Here is a 25,098-nt window from a genome sequence, read left to right on the forward strand (position 1 = left end):
TTGGTGCGGATATTTTGCTATTACCAAACAGCGTATTACAGCAAGTGTATAAAAGATAAAACAACTAAGAAGATGAAGAACTACTCATCGTCTGAATCATCGGAACTGTCATCTCTCCGTTCAGCAATAGCCGGAAACAAACGCTGTTGAATATTATCGGTGGACGGTTGATGACTATCCTCCTGCATCGTCACTTGAGTTTCTTTCTTGCCGGAATGAGTCCTTGTCTTGGTAGCTGATGTCGTAGTTTCCTTAACATGTCTACAAACTTTCTCCAACATGATCAAGAAATCACGCACTATAGCAAACAAACGCAACCCTTCGTTCTTAGCAGACTTGCCATGGAAATAATCGGCAGAGCTTTTGACCAACGCCATGATCCTCTCTTCTTCTTCCTTCAACCATTTAATATCAGCATCCGCACGTTCTATAAACCCAGCTAAAGCTTTCTCGAAGTCGCTCTCTTCCTCCATGGACTTCAAAAACTCCCTCGCGTTCGTCAGCGAGTCGCTTAGATTCGTCAGCGTCGCAGCTAATCCATCAGCGTCTATGACCGCTGCTCTCTTGACATCTTCAAGCTCTGTTGTTAATCCCGAAACCACTTGGAGTCCCGTGCTTCGGTAACGCTCCACTGACTGTGGACTTGAGTCTGTGTTGTTGTTGTTGGTGTCCTCCTCTGTTCTAACGCTCGAGAAGCTTTTGCTTTGGAGGCGGAGAGCACGAACTCCTTCGGAACGAATGATCTCAAGGACAACAAAGTTCAAGAGTGTGGTTTTACCATCTGTTCCTTTCACGTCAGATAGTTTCAAGAGCGTGTCTAGTTTGAAAGCTTGTGCGTCACCACGGAAGGTTCCGACATTCATTCGGTTTCCTGTCTTGAGAACTGCTTCTAGTAGTTTCAGGAACAGTCTGCTGTTCCTCAGTTTCTTGCAAGCCACCTGACACAACACATGCAGGGAGATAAGTTATGTTTAGTAGTAGATTCAGGTGTTTAATTTGTGTAGACTAGTTACCTCGAGAGTGGAGAGTGATTCTTTGATGCCAGAGACTTCTTCCTGAAGTGAGATCATGAACAGAAGAGACTCTATACGTTTGAATGCAAAAGGTATATCAACAAGAATCTTCAAAAACCTCTCTGCAGGGCCAAGTAGGTTAACATCTCCTGAGTATAGTCTAAGTTTGAGTTCCTCTTCTGTAGTTGGAGCCATCTTCAGCAACGTTTGGAGGAGCTCCACCGGGAGCTCATTACCTTCTTTAATGGCCTCGACCACTTCCTCCGTTGTTACATTCAAAGCTCGGAGAAGAATAGATAAGTTCTGAGCTTTCCTTGGATCAATGATCTGTATGTACTGGACATGAGAGTCTCTAGATGATTCTCCTCTTTGACCACTCTTGTTCTTGTTCCCATCATTGTAACCAAACAGTGACTCCATCGCCTCTTCGTTGAACCTACAAAAGCACAAGGCGCGCACGTTAGGTAAAAGCCCCAGGAAACAAAAGCTTACACAAGATGTTTAAACTAACTGGAATGAGCCGGCGCTGATCTCATGCCAAACCATTTTCTGGTCAGGGTTAGCCATTTTATCCCAGAAAAACGGTTTTAGTTTTGTCTTTGGAGCTCCAGTCTCAGAATCAACATCAGAAGCATCTCCAGAGGAACTATGATGGCCTTGGCGCTTTCCAGCCGCACCTTTTGGTGGTGCGGGTGGAGGACGTACAAGTTTAGGTGGTGGAGGAGGCTTTGATTTAGGAGGTGGCGGCGGCTGTGGAGGTGGTGGAGCTGGAGCTGCAGGAGGAGGAGGAGGAGGAGGAGGAGCTGCTGTTCTTCCCGGGGGAAGCTTTAATGGAGGAGGATGTCCTGAGGATGTGGACGCTTGAGCTGTTGAAAACTGATCATGACCACTTCTCTTTAGAGACATTCTTGAAAGAAACGATTTCTTTTTGGAACTAGCACTGAAAAATCTTCTGCTTGGGTTTGCAGCGGCGGGAGATGTCTCATTTGATCCTGGAAGAGCAAATACAAGAGTTATAGTTGGGGGTCTATGTCTATGTAATTTTCTTCAACAAAAAAAAAAATTAGGAGATAGAGGCTAATGTTTCATTCGGCTTTGTCCAGCTATGAGTTTATAGTTGTTGAAAGATCAAAACATGAACCGTTTCGATTAAAAGAAAGCATCATCATTACCAGGTGATAAATCAACTAGATGTAGAAACTGTCCTTCATCTCTTGGTCCATCTCTAGGACTGCGGTTGCGTCTGAAGCAACATAAGAAGAGCAATGTAACTAGAAAGAAGGTTAATACAGCTGTTGAAGCAACAGCGATGATAAGTTGCATCAAAATATCATATTTCTTCGCCGGTGATAGAACAACACTTGGACTAGGAGCAACAACGCTCGGTTTTCTCTTAACCGGAGCAGAGTTTGATTCATCGGGTGGTGAATGTGAAGAAGGTTGAGATGGAGAGGTTGAAGGAGCGGGACCTGGAGTGAGACGTGGTGCAGGACCAAGAGCGAAGTTTGGAGCAGATACTGTGAACTTCTTTTTCTTACTGATCAGCTTCCTTCTTGGAGTAGAATCAAGGAGAGGTCCAAACCAATGCCCATAACCGGTTAAGACGGATAGTTTTACGTACCCATTTGCTGCTGCTTCACGAGAGATGTAGACAAGACAATCTTTGTTCTCATCTTTGAGTTCTTTTCGACAACGTATCTTTGTTTTCTCTGCCTATCAGAAATGAGATTGTTCGTCAAGAAACAAAAAACCTAAACCTTAACCACAAGGAGAATGAATTTACCATATCGACGCCATGAGCCTCCTCGGAAACAGAGGATCGTAAGCGATTGGCACCGTCACGAGCGATGATCTCAACGGAGACACAAACAAGAACAACGAGAAAGATGGCCAGAAAAGCTTTTGTCAATCTCCCCATTAACCTCCGTTTCTCATGTCACGGAAACGCCGAGAGTTGGATGAGGGAAGAACAACGACGGTAGATATCTTTGCCGTACTCCCTCGGAAGCAAACCGCCATGCAGAGAAGCTCCGACCACGTCCGAACGCTTTTTTACGGCGCCGAACAATCGCAACCACACGCGGAAAATGTTGTCTAAAACAGGAAGACAACTAAAAATGTGGTTTCTTTTAAAAACAACTAAGAGAAAAGCTCTGTTTTAGGCCTTTTTTTTTTTTTGAACGTAGTTTTTTTATAGATGTTGTGTCCTCCTGTCAGTGACAGAAACGAAGATAGTTAATTCAGTTTGCCTGTATTTTTCATTTTTTTTTTTTGTTTTTATATGTTCTATCATAAATTAAAATTGTAAGATTTCATCGATATGTTTGAAAGATTTAACCAAATCTTTACTATTATTTGCGAAGTAAAATTTTGGAATCGTGTTCTTACGTTAAAAGTTAAAGTGGTTAATATCGTTTATACCCTTAGTGAATAAAATATATAACTAAATTAAAAAATTAAAACGAAATTTTAATTAATTTGATTAGATAATTGATTAAAATTAATAATAGTAAGAATTATCCAAAATCTGAAAATATAATTTTAAAAAGAGATAATTTTTGTATAAACTGTATTGTTATCTGAAAGTCTTTTAGTAAAAAGTTAAAAACAAGAATAATATAACTAAATACTAATCAAATAAAATTATTAATTATATAATTAAAAATAGAATATTAAATTATTAATAATAGTTAGAATTATCCAAAATCTGAAAATATAATTTTAAAAAGAGACAATTTCTGTATATATTGTATTGTTATCTGAAAAGGTATTTTAGTAAAAAGTTAAAACATGAATTATATAACTAAATACTAATCAAACAAAATTCTTAATTATATAATTAAAAATAGAATATTGAATTATCCAAAATCTAAAAATATAATTAAAAAAGATAATTTTTATATATATATATATATTTATTGTTATCTGAAAAGGTATTTTAGTAAAAAGTTAAAACATAAATTATATAATTAAATATTAATCAAATAATATTTTTCAATTATATAATTAAAAATATAATATTAAGTTATTTTAAGATTTATTTTAGTATAATAAATATAGTGTATAAAGAAGTTTTCAAAAATTATGAAAATGTTTAAGCCTGCATCTCGGGCAAAATACCTAGTTTTCAATAAAATAGGACGAAAATCATCTTTCAGGAGATTTTATCAAAAATCTAAAATCTTTTACCACCCACATGTCAATTGTATAATAGTCAATATTATAGTTATCTGACGTTTGTATGAACTCAAAGATAATAAAAACTTGCTCTTCTTATTGCTTTAGAAACTTACACAAAACTTAAGTTCTCAATGTCAAAACTCACACATATATATCTCTCAATTTCTCTCTATATAAGAGCATATTATCCTAATCCTATTAGTAATCACATATGTTCAGATAACTCCTAAACACAATTGACTTTTATCTCTTTGATCACCAAACTCACTTAGGATTAGGATAGCTTATTCCTCAAGCTATCTTCAAGCTTATTTCAACATTCTATTCTCTCCTTTAAGCTTGTAGTCCTTTTCTACATCATGAACACCAATGAGGTCTCGCATTTCTTTGTACTTAATTCTTCCCAAAGCTTTGGTTAGTACGTATGCCTTCTGTTCATTCCAAGTAAAGAAGTTGTGAAAGATTTAGGTCATTGAGCATAACACCATAACTATTTTGAAATTGTTATTTTGATACTGCAGGTATGTGAAAGCTCTAAATATTAAGTTCGGAACCAGAAGGAAACACCACAATTAGTTGCATCTATTCTTCAAAACAATATGAAAACTTAGTAAAACTTAATAATATTGATAAAATACAAAAGCAAATTGAAGATACAAAATTCTAAACTTGTTTGGTTATTTATAAGTTTTACGCTAATTATTTGTTAGTGTTTTTCCGATTTAAATTCAAAATAATTATATTCAAAATTTTCATCACATGGCTTTATATTATACATAGTAGAAGAAATACCTTATTATCTTTTGTCTTTTTTCTTAGTATTGATCTTATGACATGAAAAAACTTATATTTTGTCCTGAAATTGATTATATTATAACATGACTTTATGAGAAATGTTTGTAGGAAACTGAATATAAGTGGTATATCTATGATATAAGTTTTTTTGAGTACAGTAAAACTAAAAGAAATACTAAATATAGACAAGTAAAACTTTGAAGATTTTTGGAAAACTACAAACTTGGTAAAACTTTGACCCTAAAAATTTGGGAAATAATTTTCCCGCCCAAAGCTACAGAATATTCTCTCCCAAAATTCTATTTTTTTTCAGACCCCAAAAACAAATTGGTAACTATAATTACCTTATTTTTTTAGGTTTTCTTCACTTCTACTATCTTCCCAATCCTCTCAACCAATTTTCTCTTATCTCTTTTCCCATTTTCCCATGGGTCTTCGCCTAGTGAACAATCTTTCGGGAATAATCAAATCTTATTCAAATCCTTATCGCTTATACCATCAATGTCTCCATGTGACTTGTCAAAATGGCCATGAAGATTGAAGGGACACCATAATGGAAGAAAAATATTGATAAATGTAAGTAGTTCTAAGAATTTGGTTGTACAACTAATCAGAACTTATATCAAACTAATGCAGTGATGAGCTTTTTAAGTTTCTGAAGTTTGACAAATGAAAAAGGGAAACTATGGTATTAGAAGAAAAAAAATCTACTTTTTATGGAAACTATGAAGATTGAGAAACCCTATATTGCAGAGGAAGATTGTGATAGCTCTATGCTGTCTTATTCTTATAATTATTATCATAGTAGTTTTACGAATTCAAATTTACAACTAATCAGAACATGCATCAATTTGATGGAATGTTAAGTTTTTCCCTGTTTTACCAAGTTTACACAAACACTTAAAACAAAGTAATAGTCTCAATTTTCTACCGAGTTACACAAACACAAAAACAAAATAATCTCAATTTATATAAAGTTTGACAAACTTAAATGGAAACCTTTCACTAAGTTTTACCTAGTTAAACAAACATAAATAACAAAATTTTACTGAAATAACAAGTTACACAAACTTGTTTTACACATCCCCAACAACCTTTTTCCATTACCACTTCCACTGTCCTTCTCATTTGTGCCCTAGCCAACACTCTTTTTTATATCTCTCCACTACCTGAACCACCATCCTTTTCACTTTGTTCCATGTCTACAACATCAGAGGTTTTAAGGCTTCACTTTCGTTCTTTAAAAGTTGCACTTCATAAAAAAGTGTATTTAAGTGTATCAAATTAATCATCATCATAAAATTGCACAAAGTATTACTAAGTTATACAATCCAAATCAGTTGAAGTTTTTTACTAAATTGTACAAAGTTTATAGTTACATCAAGTTTTACTAAGGTATACCATTCTGAGTTCGTTTTTCTCCTATTTTGCTGGATAATTCATTATTTTTCTCGTCTCTTATTGAAAGATTATCCTTTCTCTAGTAAGAGTGAAAAAGAATCGGAATGATTGATTTGGTTTATCGAAAAAGGAAGACATATGAAGAATGAGAAGACCTTAAAAACACTTAGTCAATTTTAGATTCTTAGGACTGAATCTGGATTTAACGGCTCTGGGTATGGTTTTGGGTTTGGTAGTCTACTGGTTAACTTTTAATATTTTTTTTAGGTGGTCTTTTAATAATTTTTGTGATTCAAATAAATATTAAATCTATACTAATAAAATAGACCATTTGAGGCTCCATGGGATGTCCACATAAGATAAAAAAAATTCTTCTGAAAAATACCACGTGGCAGTATTACTAAAAAATAAAAATAAAAATATAAAATAAGTAAATATAAAATATTAGAAAAAATAAATAATAAGTAAATATAAATACAAGAAAAATAACTAATATACAATATAAGAAATAGAAAAACTAAATTAAGCATCTATCTCAAAATATATAGTAAAATAAATAATAAGTAAATATAAATACAAGAAAAATAACTAATATACAATATAAGAAATAGAAAAACTAAATTAAGCATCTATCTCAAAATATATAGTAAAATAAATAATAAGTAAATATACAACAAAAAAATAAAAAAAATATTACATTAAACATCTATTAGAATATTAGAATAAGTAAATATAAAATACAATAAAAATAAGTAATAAGTAAATACATAATATAAAAAATAGAAAACAACATTAAATATCTATCTGAAAAATGTATAATAAAATAAATAATAAGTAAATATATTGTATAAGAGATCGAAATATTACATGAAACATCTACCGTAATACAGTTAGATATAAAAGCAAAACAATTAGAATAAGTAAATATAAAATATAAGAAAAATAAATAATAAGTAAATATACAATATTATAACAGGTAAATATTCAGATACATAATCTAAAAATAATTTATATTTAGTTCTTTGACAAGGTTTGAAATTAAGAACACTTTAATTTGACTATAGTCATACTTTAGATGCAAAATATAGTAAAAAATAAGTTCTATGAATTTCAAAACTTGCAATTATTTGATATATAAGGGATTTGATAATTTTAATCAGACTATAATAATTTGGTTTTAATTATATTATAAATATAATTATCCATATAATTTTAAACTTAGATCTGATGACTTTTGAGTTATTAATTACATAAATTCATGAAGTTTTTAAGCATATCCTCATATTTGGATATATATATATATATATATATATAATTAATTTTGTTTTTACCATATTTCCACAATTTCACATATAAATACTTCTTTGATAATTTTTTTATGCATCTCACTTAATAATCTACATATTTCTTCCAAGGAAAAAAAAACACTGTGATGGAAACTCTAGGAACAGATACTAAACATGGTCGTTGTTGCGTTGGCATCGGAAAAAAAAACAAAATATGTACCAGAAAATGTGAATTTGCTGCATATTTAATTTTCCAAATGAAGTGTATATATTTTCTTATACTTTATAATCTGTCTTTTCACTTAATGTGTTAGACATGAATTTTGAACTAGAATTTAATGTTGATATATTGTTAAATCAATCTTTAATAGGCAAGGCGCGATTATGAAGCTGCTACTAAATTGTTTGGTACACTAAATATTATAAGAATGATGAAACTTGTTCCTCGTGAACAAAAGCATTTGTAAGCATCATCGATACTCAGAAAGGTGCTGCATGGACCGATGATAATATCAGAGGTCCATATGGAGTGATACAAAAGCTGATGTGGGAAATCAAATTACAAGAAGCCTACCTCTCTCAGATAAGGAAGAAGATTTCAGAAGAAAAAAAACAATTAGTTATACTTTTAAATCAGTATATATAATGAAATTTATCTATCTTCACTTATCCAATAATAATTACTCAATGTTTAATCATATCAAATATTGAAATTTAAAACATACCATGAGTAATTGTTGCGAGTTAATCACTTAATCGTGCATGTGTTATAGTGATCATAAGAGAAGAGACACTTTGAAACTTAAACATGATATCAAATGTCATAAAGCAATTTATAAGAAAACTTTATAAACTTTTTTTTCAATTGACAATCAATTCAGTAGTTAATTATTTCTTCTATTATACATTTTGGAAATGATAATATAGTTATGTGAGTTGCAAATACATTTATGTATACAAGATTGGCAAATAAAAATCTATACCAATAAAAGGAACATTTTGAGGCTCCATGGGATGTCCACATAAGATAAACAATTTCTCCCAAAAAATAGCACATGGTATCATTACTAAAAATAATAATAATAATAAGTAAATATAAAATATAATAAAAATGAATAATAAGTAAATATACATATAAGAAAAAATAAGTAAATATACAGTATAAGAAATAAAAAAATTAAATTAAACATCTATCTGAAAAATGTATAGAAAATATACAACATAAAATTAAAAAATATTACATTAAACGTCTACTATAATATTAGAATAAGTAAATGTAAAATATAAGAAAAATAAATAATAAGTAAATATATAATATAAGAAATAGAAAACTACATTAAACATCTATCTGAAAAATGTATAATAAAATAAATAATAACTAAATTAATTGTATAAGAAATAGAAATATTACATTGAACATCTATCGTAATATTCTAATTTGATATAAAAGCAAAACAATTAGAATAAGTAAATATACAATATAAGAAAAATAAATAATAAGTAAATATACAATATTAGAATAGGTAAATATTCAGATAATAATATATAAATAATTTATATTTAAGAACACTTTAATTTGACTATAGTCATACTTTAGATGCAAAATATAGTAAAAAAAGTTCTATGATTTCAAAACTTGTCCATTACTTTGGCATGAAAATCTTGTCAATTATTTGATATATAAGGGATTTGATATTTTTTTATCACACTATAATAATTTGGTTTTAATTACATTATAAATATAATTATCCATATAATTTTAAACTTGGATCTGATTACTTTTGAGTTATTAATTACACAAAATCATGCATTGTTTTAAGCATATCCTCATATTTGGATATATATAATTAACTTTTTTGTTGATTGTATTTCCAAAATTTCACATTTAAATACTTCTTTGATAAAACTTTTTTTGTCATCTTACTTAAAAATCTACAAATTTCTTCCAAAGAAAAAAAAATGCATTGTGATGGAAGCTCTAGGAACCAATACTAAACATGGTCGTTGCTGCGTTTGCATCGGAAAAAAATATATATATACCAGAAAATGTGAATTTGCTGCATATTTTCCAAATGAAGTGTATATATTTTCTTATACTTTATAATATGTGTTTTCTCTTAACGTGTTAGACATGATTTTTAAACTAGAATTCAATTTTGATGTATTGTTAAATCAATTTTTTATAGGCAAGGCGATTATGAAGCTCCTACTAAATGGTTTGGTCACCAAATATTATTAGAATTATGAAACTTGCTCCTCATGAACAAAAGTTTGTTAGCATAATCGATACTCAAAGCAGGTGCTGCATGGAGCGATGATAATATCAGAGGTGGATATGGAGTGATACAAAAGCTGATGTGGGAAATCAAATTACATGAAATCTACCTCTTTGAGATAAGGAAGAAGATTTCAGAAGAAGAAAAACAATTAGTACTACTTTTAAATCAGTATATATAATGAAATTTATCTTTCTTCATTTATCCAATAATAATTATTCAATGGTTAATCATATCAAATGTTGAAATTTAAAACATACCATGAGCACAATGTAATTGTTGCGAGATAATCACTTAATTGTGCATGCGTTATAGTGATCATAAAAGAAGAGACACTTTGAAACCTAAAAATGATATCAAATGTCATAAAGCAATTTATAATGGCACTTTCAAATTCTAATTATAGCAATTTTCTCATTTGTGTATTGAAAATTTTACACTTTTTTTCATTGAACAACCAATTCAGTAGTTAATAATTTCTACTATTATACATTTTGTAATGAGGCTCCATGGATGTCCACATAAGCGAAAGAATTTCTCCCGAAAATACCACGTGGAATTATTACCAAAAATATAAAGTAAATAATAAGTAAATATACAATATAAGGAAAAATTAGTAATAAGTAAATATACATACAAAAAAAGTAAATATATAATATAAGAAATACAGAAACTAAATTAAACATTTATTTGAAAAATGTATAATAAAATAAATAATAAGTAAATATACAACATAAAAAACAAACAATATTACATTAAACATCTATTATCATATTAGAATAAGTAAATATAAAATATAAGAAAAATAAATAATAAGTAAATATATAATATAAGAACTAGAAAACTACATTAAACATCTATTTGAAAAATATATAATAAAATAAATAATAAGTAAATATATTGTATAAGAAAGAGAAATATTATATTAAACATCTATCGTAATATTAGAATTTGATATAAAATCAAAACAATTAGAATAAATAAATATACAATATAAGAAATAATACATAATAAGTAAATATAAAATATTAGATTTGGTAAATATTCAGATAATAATCTAAAAATAATTTATAATTAATTCTTTGACAAGTTTGAAATTAAGAACACTTTAATTTGACTATAGTCATACATTAAATGCAAAATATAGTAAAAAAGTTCTATGAATTTCAAAACTTTTCAATTACTTTGGCAAGAAAATCTTGTCAATTATTTGATATATAAGTTATTTGATAATTTTTATCAGACTATAATAATTTGGTTTTAATTATATTATAAATATAATTATCCATATAATTTTAAACTTGGATCAGATGACTTTGAGTTGTTAATTACACAAAATCATGAAGTTTTTAAGCATATCCTCATATTTGGATATATATAATTAATTTTTTGTTGACTGTATTTTCTCAATTTCACATATAAATACTTCTTAATTTTTTTTTATGAATCTTACTTAATAATCTACATATTTCTTCCAAAGAAGAAGAAATATTGTGATGGAAGCTCTACGAACCGATACTAAACATGGTCGTTGTTGCGTTTGCATCGAGAAAAACAAAATATGTACCAGAAAATGTGAATTTGCTGCATATTTTCCAAATGAAGTGTATATATTTTTTTAATCTTTATAATCTGTCTTTTCTCTTAACGTATTAGATACGATTTTTGAACTAGAATTTAATTTTGATGTATTGTTAAATCAATCTTTTATAGGCAAGGCGATTATGAAGCTGCTACTAGATTATTTGGTACACCAAATCTTGTAAGAATGATGAAACTTGCTCCTCATGAACAAAAACATTTGTTAGCATCATCGATATTCAAAGAAGGTGCTGCATGGACCGATGATAATATCAGAGGTGGATATAGAGTGATACAAAAGCTGATTAGGGAAATCAAATTACATGAAACCTATCTTTCTATGATAAGGAAGAAGATTTCAGAAGAAAAAAAATTAGTTCTACTTTTACATCAGTATATATATAATGAAATTTAACAATCTTCATTTATCCAAGAATAATTACTCAATGTTTAATCATATCAAATGTTGAAATTTAAAACACACCATGAGCATAATGTAATTGTTGTGAGTTAATCACTTAATTGTGCATGCGTTATAGTGATCATAAAAGAAGACACACTTTGAAAATGTGTATTGAAATTTAAAAAAAAACAATCATTGAACAACCAATTCAGTAGTTAATAATTTCTTCTATTATACATTTTCTAATGATAATACAGTTATGTGAGTTGCAAATACATTTATGTATACAAGCTTGACAAATAAAAATTTATACTAATAAAAGAGACCTTTTGAGGCTCCATGGGATGTCCACATAATCAAAAAAATTTCTCCCGAAAAATACCACGTGGCATTAATTCTAAAAAATAAAAAGTAAATATACAATACAAAGAAAAATAAATAATAAGTAATATATAATATAAAAATAGAAATATTACATTGAACATTTATTATAATATTAGAAGAAGTAAATATAAAATATAAGAAAAATAAATAAGAAGTAAATATATAATATAAGAAATAGAAAACTACATTAAAAATCTATCTGAAAAATATATAATAAAAAATAATAAGTAAATATATTGTATAAGAAACAGTGATATTACATTAAACATCTATCGTAATATTAGAAGTTGATATAAAAGCAAAACAATTAGAATACGTAAATATACAATATGATAAAAAAAATATAAATATGCAATATTTGAATACATAAATATTTAATATAAAAATTAATAATAAGTAAATATACAATTAAGAAATGGAAATAAATAAATTAACTCTATCTGAAAAATCTATAGTAGAATAAATAATAAGTAAATATACAATATAAGAAATAAAAATATTATATTAAACATCTATTGTAATATTAGACTAAGTTATATATACAATACAAAAAAAAATAAACAATAAGTAAATATATAGTAAAATAAATATAAATATTACATTAAACATCTAATTTAATATTATCATTTGATATAAAAGCAAAAAATTGGAATAATTAAATATACAATATATAAAAATAAACAATAAGTAAATATACAATATCAAAAATGGAAAAACTAAATTAAACATCTATGTGAAAAATGTATAATAAAATAAATAATAAGTAAAAATACACATAAAAAACAAAAAAACATATTACATTAAACATCTATTATAATATTAGAATAAGTAAATATAAAATATATAAAAAAAAATAACAAGTAAATATATAATATAAGAAATAGAAAACTACATTAAACATCTATCTGAAAAATATATAATAAAATAAATAATAAGTAAATATATTGTATAAGAAACATAAATATTATATTAAACATCTATCGTACTATTAGAATTCGATATAAAATCAAAACAATTATAATAAGTAAATATAAAATATAAGAACAAATAAGTAATAAGTAAATATACAACCTTTGCAAAGTTTACTGTAGAGCAGATCTGTCCAAATTTTTTCTGATCCCTCATATGGTCTTCTTGAATCAGCTTTTATTTCTTATACCAGTCTCCAGTAAGCAAAAATAATTTCTAAAATATTAAGGGTAAATCTTAAAAAGTTGTAACAGTTTTCTAAAAACCAAAATATATATTATTTCAAAGGGTAAATCTTAAAAAATCTAATTATTTTTGTTCTTCTTTATTTCTCTTATATACTAAAGTACAAGTCACTTGACCGACCAAATTTGACATGTGTAATTTCCTTACAAAGCCTTAAAAAAAGTAATCTGTTTTCAAAAAGTTCAAATTTAACATACTACCAAAAAAAAATCAAAACTGTCTCAAGTTCCTTTAGTTTTATGTAATAGATGATGTTATCTGTCAAGCGAAGGTAACAGCGGACGATGTGCTTTAGAAGCCTAGGAGAAGGTGCTTCTGCAAGTGAAGTCACCATATTCCCCAAAAGTCGACTCAGAGCAAAGAATCTATCCACACAGACGCACATGTAACGAAGCCCTTTGTTGTCCAGCAAAATTTTCTGAATAATGAAGGTTGCAACCTGACATTAAAAAAAAACAAAAACAAATCAATCTAATGAGCTGTTGCATTGCCGAAATCAATCATAAGAAGCATCTGAAAGTAGAGAAAACTCACAGTTTTTGATAACTCGCTGCCACTTTCCATTGTCTGGAGGCACAATGGGATGATTTCAGTTTCAAGAAGGAACTTGATCACTTCCGTATCCTCAACCTACCAAAACAAATGAACAATGTTGCTAACACCAATATAAAAATAACAATGATTCTGTGATGTCTTAACAGTTTTCACTCAAAGGTTTTAGCATGTTAAAATGGTTGATTAATTCTCAGACTATATACTTGCCAGGGGAATGTGGTTTTAATAGCTAGACATACCTTGACAAGTGCACCAAATATTATAAGAATGATGAAACTTGCTCCTCATGAACAAAAACATTTGTTAGCATCATCGATACTCAAAGAAGGTGCTGCATGGACCGATGATAATATCAAAGGTGGATATGGAGTGATACAAAAGCTGATTAGGGAAATCAAATTACATGAAACCTATCTTTCTATGATAAGGAAGAAGATTTCGGAAGAAAAAAAATTAGTTCTACTTTTACATCAGTATATATATAATGAAATTTAACAATCTTCATTTATCCAAGAATAATTACTCAATGTTTAATCATATCAAATGTTGAAATTTAAAACACACCATGAGCATAATGTAATTGTTGCGAGTTAATCACTTAACTGTGCATGCGTTATAGTGATCATAAAAGAAGAGACACTTTGAAAATGTGTATTAAAATTAAAAAAAAAAAATCATTGAACAACCAATTCAGTAGTTAATAATTTCTTCTATTATACATTTTCTAATGATAATACAGTTATGTGAGTTGCAAATACATTTATGTATACAAGATTGACAAATAAAAATTTATACTAATGAAATAGACCTTTTGAGGTTCCATGGGATGTCCACATAATCAAAAAAAATCTCCCGAAAAATACCACGTGGCATTATTGCTAAAAAATAAAAGTATATACAATACAAAGAAAAAAAATAATAAGTAATATATTGATAAAATAAATATTACATTGAACATTTATTATAATATTAGAAGAAGTAAATATAAAATATAAGAAAAATAAATAAGAAAAAATATAATAAAACTACAATTAGAAAACTAAAAAATCTATCTGAAAAATATATAATAAATAAGTATATTGTATTAGAAATAGATATTATTAAACATCTATCGTATATATTAAATTTGATATAAAAGCAAAAGAATTAGAATAAGTAAATATACAATATGATAAAAAAAAAATATGCAATATTTGAACACATAAATATTTAATATAAAAATAAATAATAAATAAATATACAATAAAAAATGGAAATAAATAAATTAACTATCTATCTGAAAAATCTAAAGTAGAATAAATAATAAGTAAATATACAATATAAGAAATAAAGATATTATATTATACATCTATTGTAATATTAGACTAAGTATATATACAATACAAAAAAATAAACAATAAGTAAATATATAGTATAATAAATATAAATATTACATTAAACATCTAATTTAATATTATCATTTGATATAAAAGCAAAAAATTGGAATAATTAAATATACAATATATAAAAATAAACAATAAGTAAATATAAAATATCAAAAATGGAAAAAATAAATTAAACATCTATGTGAAAAATGTATAATAAAATAAATAATAAGTAAAGATACACATAAAAAACAAAAAAAACATATTACATTAAACATCTATTATAATATTAGGATAAGTAAATATAAAATAAAAAAAAAAAAAAATAACAAGTAAATATATAATATAAGAACTAGAAAACTACATTAAACATCTATCTGAAAAATATATAATAAAATAAATAATAAGTAAATATATTGTATAAGAAACATAAATATTATATTAAACATCTATCGTAATATTAGAATTCGATATAAAATCAAAACAATTATAATAAGTAAATATAAAATATAAGAACAAATAAATAATAAGTAAATATACAACCTTTGCAAACTTTACTGTAGAGCAGATCTGTCCAAATTTTTTCTGATCCCTCATATGGTCTTCTTGAATCAGCTTTTATTTCTTATACCAGTCTCCAGTAAGCAAAAATAATTTCTAAAATATTAAGGGTAAATCTTAAAAAGTTGTAACAGTTTTCTAAAAACCAAAATATATATTATTTCAAAGGGTAAATCTTAAAAAATCTAATTATTTTTGTTCTTCTTTATTTCTCTTATATACTAAAGTACAAGTCACTTGACCGACCAAATTTGACATATGTAATTTCCTTACAAAGCCTTAAAAAAAGTAATTTGTTTTCAAAAAGTTAAAATTTAACATACTACCAAAAAAAAATCAAAACTGTCTCAAGTTCCTTTAGTTTTATGTAATAGATGATGTTATCTGTCAAGCGAAGGTAACAGCGGACGATGTGCTTTAGAAGCCTAGGAGAAGGTGCTTCTGCAAGTGAAGTCACCATATTCCCCAAAACTCGACTCAGAGCAAAGAATCTATCCACACAGACGCACATGTAACGAAGCCCTTCGTTGTCCAGCAAAATTTTCTGGATAATGAAGGTTGCAACCTGACATTAAAAAAAAAAACAAAAACAAATCAATCTAATGAGCTGTTGCATTGCCGAAATCAATCATAAGAAGCATCTGAAAGTAGAGAAAACTCACAGTTTTTGATAACTCGCTGCCACTTTCCATTGTCTGGAGGCACAATGGGATGATTTCAGTTTCAAGAAGGAACTTGATCACTTCCGTATCCTCAACCTACCAAAACAAATGAACAATGTTGCTAACACCAATATAAAAATAACAATGATTCTGTGATGTCTTAACAGTTTTCACTCAAAGGTTTTAGCATGTTAAAATGGTTAATTTAATTCTCAGATTATATACTTGCCAGGGGAATATGGTTTTAATAGCTAGACATACCTTGACAAGTGCACCAAATATTATAAGAATGATGAAACTTGATCCTCATGATCAAAAACATTTGTTAGCATCATCGATACTCAAAGAAGGTGCTGCATGGATCGATGATAATATCAGAGGTGGATATGGAGTGATACAAAAGCTGATTAGGGAAATCAAATTACATGAAACCTATCTTTCTATGATAAGGAAGAAGATTTCAGAAGAAAAAAAATTAGTTCTACTTTTACATCAGTATATATATATAATGAAATTTAACAATCTTCATTTATCCAAGAATAATTACTCAATGTTTAATCATATCAAATGTTGAAATTTAAAACACACCATGAGCATAATGTAATTGTTGCGAGTTAATCACTTAATTGTGCATACGTTATAGTGATCATAAAAGAAGAGACACTTTGAAAATGTGTATTGAAATTTAAAAAAAAAAATCATTGAACAACCAATTCAGTAGTTAATAATTTCTTCTATTATACATTTTCTAATGATAATACAGTTATGTGAGTTGCAAATACATTTATGTATACAAGATTGACAAATAAAAATTTATACTAATGAAATAGACCTTTTGAGGTTCCATGGGATGTCCACATAATCAAAAAAAAATCTCCCGAAAAATACCACGTGGCATTATTGCTAAAAAATAAAAAGTAAATATACAATACAAAGAAAAATAAATAATAAGTAATATATAATATAAAAATAGAAATATTACATTGAACATTTATTATAATATTAGAAGAAGTAAATATAAAATATAAGAAAAATAAATAAGAAGTAAATATATAATATAAGAAATAGAAAACTACATTAAAAATCTATCTGAAAAATATATAATAAAAAATAATAAGTAAATATATTGTATAAGAAATAGAGATATTACATTAAACATCTATCGTAATATTAGAATTTGATATAAAAGCAAAACAATTAGAATAGGTAAATATACAATATGATAAAAAAATGTAAATATGCAATATTTGAACACATAAATATTTAATATAAAAATAAATAATAAATAAATATACAATTAAGAAATGGAAATAAATAAATTAACTATCTATCTGAAAAATCTAAAGTAGAATAAATAATAAGTAAATATATAATATAAGAAATAAAAATATTATATTATACATCTATTGTAATATTAGACTAAGTATATATACAATACAAAAAAAAAACAATAAGTAAATATATAGTATAATAAATATAAATATTACATTAAACATCTAATTTAATATTATCATTTGATATAAAAGCAAAAAATTGGAATAATTAAATATAAAATATATAAAAATAAACAATAAGTAAATATAAAATATCAAAAATAGAAAAACTAAATTAAACATCTATGTGAAAAATGTATAATAAAATAAATAATAAGTAAAAATACACATAAAAAGCAAAAAAAACATATTACATTAAACATCTATTATAATATTAGAATAAGTAAATATAAAGTATAAGAAAAATAAATAACAAGTAAATATATAATATAAGAACTAGAAAACTACATTAAACATCTATCTGAAAAATATATAATAAAATAAATAATAAGTAAATATATTGTATAAGAAACAGAAATATTATATTAAACATCTATCGTAATATTAGAATTCGATATAAAATCAAAACAATTATAATAAGTAAATATAAAATATAAGAACAAATAAATAATAAGTAAATATACAACCTTTGCAAAGTTTACTGTAGAGCAGATCTGTCCAAATTTTTTCTGATCCCTCATATGGTCTTCTTGAAACAGCTTTTATTTCTTATACCAGTCTCCAGTAAGCAAAAATAATTTCTAAAATATTAAGGGTAAATCTTAAAAAGTTGTAACAGTTTTCTAAAAACCAAAATATATAATATTTCAAAGGGTAAATCTTAAAAAAATCTAATTATTTTTGTTCTTATTTATTTCTCTTATATACTAAAGTACAAGTCACTTGACCGACCAAATTTGACATGTGTAATTTCCTTACAAAGCCTTAAAAAAAAGTAATATGTTTTCACAAAGTTCAAATTTAACATACTACCAAAAAAAAATCAAAACTATCTCAAGTTCCTTTAATTTTATGTAATAGAAGATGTTATCTGTCAAGCGAAGGTAACAGCGGACGATGTGCTTTAGAAGCCTAGGAGAAGGTGCTTCTGCAAGTGAAGTCACCATATTCCCCAAAACTCGACTCAGAGCAAAGAATCTATCCACACAGACGCACATGTAACGAAGCCCTTCGTTGTCCAGCAAAATTTTCTGGATAATGAAGGTTGCAACCTGACATTAAAAAAAAAAAAAAACAAATCAATCTAATGGGCTGTTGCATTGCCGAAATCAATCATAAGAAGCATCTGAAAGTAGAGAAAACTCACAGTTTTTGATAACTCGCTGCCACTTTCCATTGTCTGGAGGCACAATGGGATGATTTCAGTTTCAAGAAGGAACTTGATCACTTCCGTATCCTCAACCTACCAAAACAAATGAACAATGTTGCTAACACCAATATAAAAATAACAATGATTCTGTGATGTCTTAACAGTTTTCACTCAAAGGTTTTAGCATGTTAAAATGGTTGATTAATTCTCAGATTATATACTTGCCAGGGGAAAATGGTTTTAATAGCTAGACATACCTTGACAAGTGCACCAAATATTATAAGAATGATGAAACTTGATCCTCATGAACAAAAAACATTTGTTAGCATCATCGATACTCAAAGAAGGTGCTGCATGGATCGATGATAATATCAGAGGTGGATATGGAGTGATACAAAAGCTGATTAGGGAAATCAAATTACATGAAACCTATCTTTCTATGATAAGGAAGAAGATTTCAGAAGAAAAAAAATTAGTTCTACTTTTACATCAGTATATATATATAATGAAATTTAACAATCTTCATTTATCCAAGAATAATTACTCAATGTTTAATCATATCAAATGTTGAAATTTAAAACACACCATGAGCATAATGTAATTGTTGCGAGTTAATCACTTAATTGTGCATGCATTATAGTGATCATAAAAGAAGAGACACTTTGAAAATGTGTATTGAAATTTAAAAAAAAATCATTGAACAACCAATTCAGTAGTTAATAATTTCTTCTATTATATATTTTCTAATGATAATATAGTTATGTGAGTTGGAAATACATTTATGTATACAAGATTGACAAATAAAAATTTATACTAATGAAATAGACATTTTGAGGTTCCATGGGATGTCCACATAATCAAAGTAAAATCTCCCAAAAAATACCACGTGGCATTATTGCTAAAAAATAAAAAGTAAATATACAATACAAAGAAATATAAATAATAAGTAATATATAATATAAAAATAGAAATATTACATTGAACATTTATTATAATATTAGAAGAAGTAAATATAAAATATAAGAAAAATAAATAAGAAGTAAATATATAATATAAGAAATAGAAAACTACATTAAAAATCTATCTGAAAAATATATAATAAAAAAATAATAAGTAAATATATTGTATAAGAAATAGAGATATTACATTAAACATCTATCGTAATATTAGAATTTGATATAAAAGCAAAACAATTAGAATAGGTAAATATACAATATGATAAAAAAAATGTAAATATGCAATATTTGAACACATAAATATTTAATATAAAAATAAATAATAAATAAATATACAATTAAGAAATGGAAATAAATAAATTAACTATCTATCTGAAAAATCTAAAGTAGAATAAATAATAAGTAAATATATAATATAAGAAATAAAAATATTATATTATACATCTATTGTAATATTAGACTAAGTATATATACAATACAAAAAAAAAACAATAAGTAAATATATAGTATAATAAATATAAATATTACATTAAACATCTAATTTAATATTATCATTTGATATAAAAGCAAAAAATTGGAATAATTAAATATAAATATATAAAAATAAACAATAAGTAAATATAAAATATCAAAAATAGAAAAACTAAATTAAACATCTATGTGAAAAATGTATAATAAAATAAATAATAAGTAAAAATACACATAAAAGCAAAAAAACATATTACATTAAACATCTATTATAATATTAGAATAAGTAAATATAAAGTATAAGAAAAATAAATAACAAGTAAATATATAATATAAGAACTAGAAAACTACATTAAACATCTATCTGAAAAATATATAATAAAATAAATAATAAGTAAATATATTGTATAAGAAACAGAAATATTATATTAAACATCTATCGTAATATTAGAATTCGATATAAAATCAAAACAATTATAATAAGTAAATATAAAATATAAGAACAAATAAATAATAAGTAAATATACAACCTTTGCAAAGTTTACTGTAGAGCAGATCTGTCCAAATTTTTTCTGATCCCTCATATGGTCTTCTTGAATCAGCTTTTATTTCTTATACCAGTCTCCAGTAAGCAAAAATAATTTCTAAAATATTAAGGGTAAATCTTAAAAAGTTGTAACAGTTTTCTAAAAACCAAAATATATAATATTTCAAAGGGTAAATCTTAAAAAATCTAATTATTTTTGTTCTTATTTATTTCTCTTATATACTAAAGTACAAGTCACTTGACCGACCAAATTTGACATGTGTAATTTCCTTACAAAGCCCTAAAAAAAGTAATCTGTTTTCACAAAGTTCAAATTTAACATACTACCAAAAAAAATCAAAACTATCTCAAGTTCCTTTAATTTTATGTAATAGAAGATGTTATCTGTCAAGCGAAGGTAACAGCGGACGATGTGCTTTAGAAGCCTAGGAGAAGGTGCTTCTGCAAGTGAAGTCACCATATTCCCCAAAACTCGACTCAGAGCAAAGAATCTATCCACACAGACGCACATGTAACGAAGCCCTTCGTTGTCCAGCAAAATTTTCTGGATAATGAAGGTTGCAACCTGACATTAAAAAAAAAACAAAAACAAATCAATCTAATGGGCTGTTGCATTGCCGAAATCAATCATAAGAAGCATCTGAAAGTAGAGAAAACTCACAGTTTTTGATAACTCGCTGCCACTTTCCATTGTCTGGAGGCACAATGGGATGATTTCAGTTTCAAGAAGGAACTTGATCACTTCCGTATCCTCAACCTACCAAAACAAATGAACAATGTTGCTAACACCAATATAAAAATAACAATGATTCTGTGATGTCTTAACAGTTTTCACTCAAAGGTTTTAGCATGTTAAAATGGTTGATTAATTCTCAGATTATATACTTGCCAGGGGAAAATGGTTTTAATAGCTAGACATACCTTGACAAGTGCACCAAATATTATAAGAATGATGAAACTTGATCCTCATGAACAAAAAACATTTGTTAGCATCATCGATACTCAAAGAAGGTGCTGCATGGATCGATGATAATATCAGAGGTGGATATGGAGTGATACAAAAGCTGATTAGGGAAATCAAATTACATGAAACCTATCTTTCTATGATAAGGAAGAAGATTTCAGAAGAAAAAAAATTAGTTCTACTTTTACATCAGTATATATATATAATGAAATTTAACAATCTTCATTTATCCAAGAATAATTACTCAATGTTTAATCATATCAAATGTTGAAATTTAAAACACACCATGAGCATAATGTAATTGGTGCGAGTTAATCACTTAATTGTGCATGCGTTATAGTGATCATAAAAGAAGAGACACTTTGAAAATGTGTATTGAAATTTTTTAAAAAAAAAATCATTGAACAACCAATTCAGTAGTTAATAATTTCTTCTATTATACATTTTCTAATGATAATACAGTTATGTGAGTTGCAAATACATTTATGTATACAAGATTGACAAATAAAAATTTATACTAATGAAATAGACCTTTTGAGGTTCCATGGGATGTCCACATAATCAAAGTAAAATCTCCTGAAAAATACCACGTGGCATTATTGCTAAAAAATAAAAAGTAAATATACAATACAAAGAAATATAAATAATAAGTAATATATAATATAAAAATAGAAATATTACATTGAACATTTATTATAATATTAGAAGAAGTAAATATAAAATATAAGAAAAATAAATAAGAAGTAAATATATAATATAAGAAATAGAAAACTACATTAAAAATCTATCTGAAAAATATATAATAAAAAAATAATAAGTAAATATATTGTATAAAAAAGAGATATTACATTAAACATCTATCGTAATATTAGAATTTGATATAAAAGCAAAACAATTAGAATAAGTAAATATACAATATGATAAAAAAAATGTAAATATGCAATATTTGAACACATAAATATTTAATATAAAAATAAATAATAAATAAATATAAATTAAGAAATGGAAATAAATAAATTAACTATCTATCTGAAAAATCTAAAGTAGAATAAATAATAAGTAAATATACAATATAAGAAATAAAAATATTATATTATACATGTATTGTAATATTAGACTAAGTATATATACAATACAAAAAAATAAACAATAAGTAAATATATAGTATAATAAACATAAATATTACATTAAACATCTAATTTAATATTATCATTTGATATAAAAGCAAAAAATTGGAATAATTAAATATACAATATATAAAAATAAACAATAAGTAAATATAAAATATCAAAAATGGAAAAACTAAAATTAAACATCTATGTGAAAAATGTATAATAAAATAAATAATAAGTAAAAATACACATAAAAAAAAACATATTACATTAAACATCTATTATAATATTAGAATAAGTAAATCTAAAATAAAAGAAAATAAATAACAAGTAAATATATAATATAAGAACTAGAAAACTACATTAAACATCTATCTGAAAAATATATAATAAAATAAATAATAAGTAAATATATTGTATAAGAAACATAAATATTATATTAAACATCTATCGTAATATTAGAATTCAATATAAAATCAAAACAATTATAATAAGTAAATATAAAATATAAGAACAAATAAATAAAAAGTAAATATACAACCTTTGCAAAGTTTACCGTAGAGCAGATCTGTCCAAATTTTTTATGATCCCTCATATGGTCTTCTTGAATCAGCTTTTATTTCTTATACCAGTCTCCAGTAAGCAAAAATAATTTCTAAAATATTAAGGGTAAATCTTAAAAAGTTGTAACAGTTTTCTAAAAACCAAAATATATATTATTTCGAAGGGTAAATCTTAAAAAATCTATTTATTTTTGGTCTTATTTATTTCTCTTATATACTAAAGTACAAGTCACTTGGCCGACCAAATTTGACATGTGTAATTTCCTTACAAAGCCTTAAAAAAGGTAATCTGTTTTCAAAAAGTTAAAATTTAACATACTACCAAAAAAAAATCAAAACTGTCTTAAGTTCCTTTAGTTTTATGTAATAGATGATGTTATCTGTCAAGCGAAGGTAACAGCGGACGATGTGCTTTAGAAGCCTAGGAGAAGGTGCTTCTTCAAGTGAAGTCACCATATTCCCCAAAACTCGACTCGGAGCAAAGAATCTATCCACACAGACGCACATGTAACGAAGCCCTTCGTTGTCCAGCAAAATTTTCTGGATAATGAAGGTTGCAACCTGACATTAAAAAAAAAACAAAAACAAATCAATCTAATGAGCTGTTGCATTGCCGAAATCAATCATAAAAAGCATCTGAAAGTAGAGAAAACTCACAGTTTTTGATAACTCGCTGCCACTTTCCATTGTCTGGAGGCACAATGGGATGATTTCAGTTTCAAGAAGGAACTTGATCACTTCCGTATCCTCAACCTACCAAAACAAATGAACAATGTTGCTAACACCAATATAAAAATAACAATGATTCTGTGATGTCTTAACAGTTTTCACTCAAAGGTTTTAGCATGTTAAAATGGTTGATTAATTCTCAGATTATATACTTGCCAGGGGAATGTGGTTTAATAGCTAGACATACCTTGACAAGTGCACCAATTATTATAAGAATGATGAAACTTGCTCCTCATGAACAAAAACATTTGTTAGCATCATCGATACTCAAAGAAGGTGCTGCATGGACCAATGATAATATCAGAGGTGGATATGGAGTGATACAAAAGCTGATTAGGGAAATCAAATTACATGAAACCTATCTTTCTATGATAAGGAAGAAGATTTCAGAAGAAAAAAATTAGTTCTACTTTTACATCAGTATATATATAATGAAATTT

At 26.4% G+C, this 25,098-nt stretch overlaps 2 protein-coding genes and 2 long non-coding RNA genes across 4 annotated transcripts; 2 read left to right on the forward strand and 2 right to left on the reverse strand.

Moving 5' to 3' along the window:
• Positions 1 to 18: 18 nt before the first annotated feature.
• LOC103868360 (formin-like protein 3) lies at positions 19 to 3,628 on the reverse strand. The gene is made up of 5 exons (XM_009146471.3): positions 2,797 to 3,628; positions 2,186 to 2,726; positions 1,525 to 2,005; positions 1,014 to 1,449; positions 19 to 938 (listed from the first exon to the last, which is right to left on the reverse strand). Exons 1-5 carry the CDS (start codon positions 2,929 to 2,931, stop codon positions 81 to 83), a joined length of 2,451 nt encoding a protein of 816 aa, XP_009144719.1. The 5' UTR covers positions 2,932 to 3,628; the 3' UTR covers positions 19 to 80.
• Positions 3,629 to 9,040: 5,412 nt separating this feature from the next.
• LOC117133942 lies at positions 9,041 to 10,707 on the forward strand. The gene is made up of 2 exons (XR_004458014.1): positions 9,041 to 9,754; positions 9,862 to 10,707. It is a non-coding gene; the product is annotated as an uncharacterized LOC117133942 (long non-coding RNA).
• A 119-nt stretch (positions 10,708 to 10,826) lies between these two features.
• LOC108871874 lies at positions 10,827 to 12,358 on the forward strand. The gene is made up of 2 exons (XR_004458016.1): positions 10,827 to 11,557; positions 11,665 to 12,358. It is a non-coding gene; the product is annotated as an uncharacterized LOC108871874 (long non-coding RNA).
• Positions 12,359 to 23,713: 11,355 nt separating this feature from the next.
• LOC117133938 (CCR4-NOT transcription complex subunit 9-like) lies at positions 23,714 to 24,857 on the reverse strand. Its single transcript, XM_033291154.1, has 3 exons — positions 24,846 to 24,857; positions 24,587 to 24,682; positions 23,714 to 24,490 (listed from the first exon to the last, which is right to left on the reverse strand). Exons 2-3 carry the CDS (start codon positions 24,614 to 24,616, stop codon positions 24,248 to 24,250), a joined length of 273 nt encoding a protein of 90 aa, XP_033147045.1. The 5' UTR covers positions 24,617 to 24,682; positions 24,846 to 24,857; the 3' UTR covers positions 23,714 to 24,247.
• Positions 24,858 to 25,098: the final 241 nt, after the last annotated feature.

Source organism: Brassica rapa, chromosome A05, assembly GCF_000309985.2.
Source record: "Brassica rapa cultivar Chiifu-401-42 chromosome A05, CAAS_Brap_v3.01, whole genome shotgun sequence".
In the NCBI taxonomy this organism is placed as follows: Eukaryota; Viridiplantae; Streptophyta; class Magnoliopsida; order Brassicales; family Brassicaceae; genus Brassica; species Brassica rapa.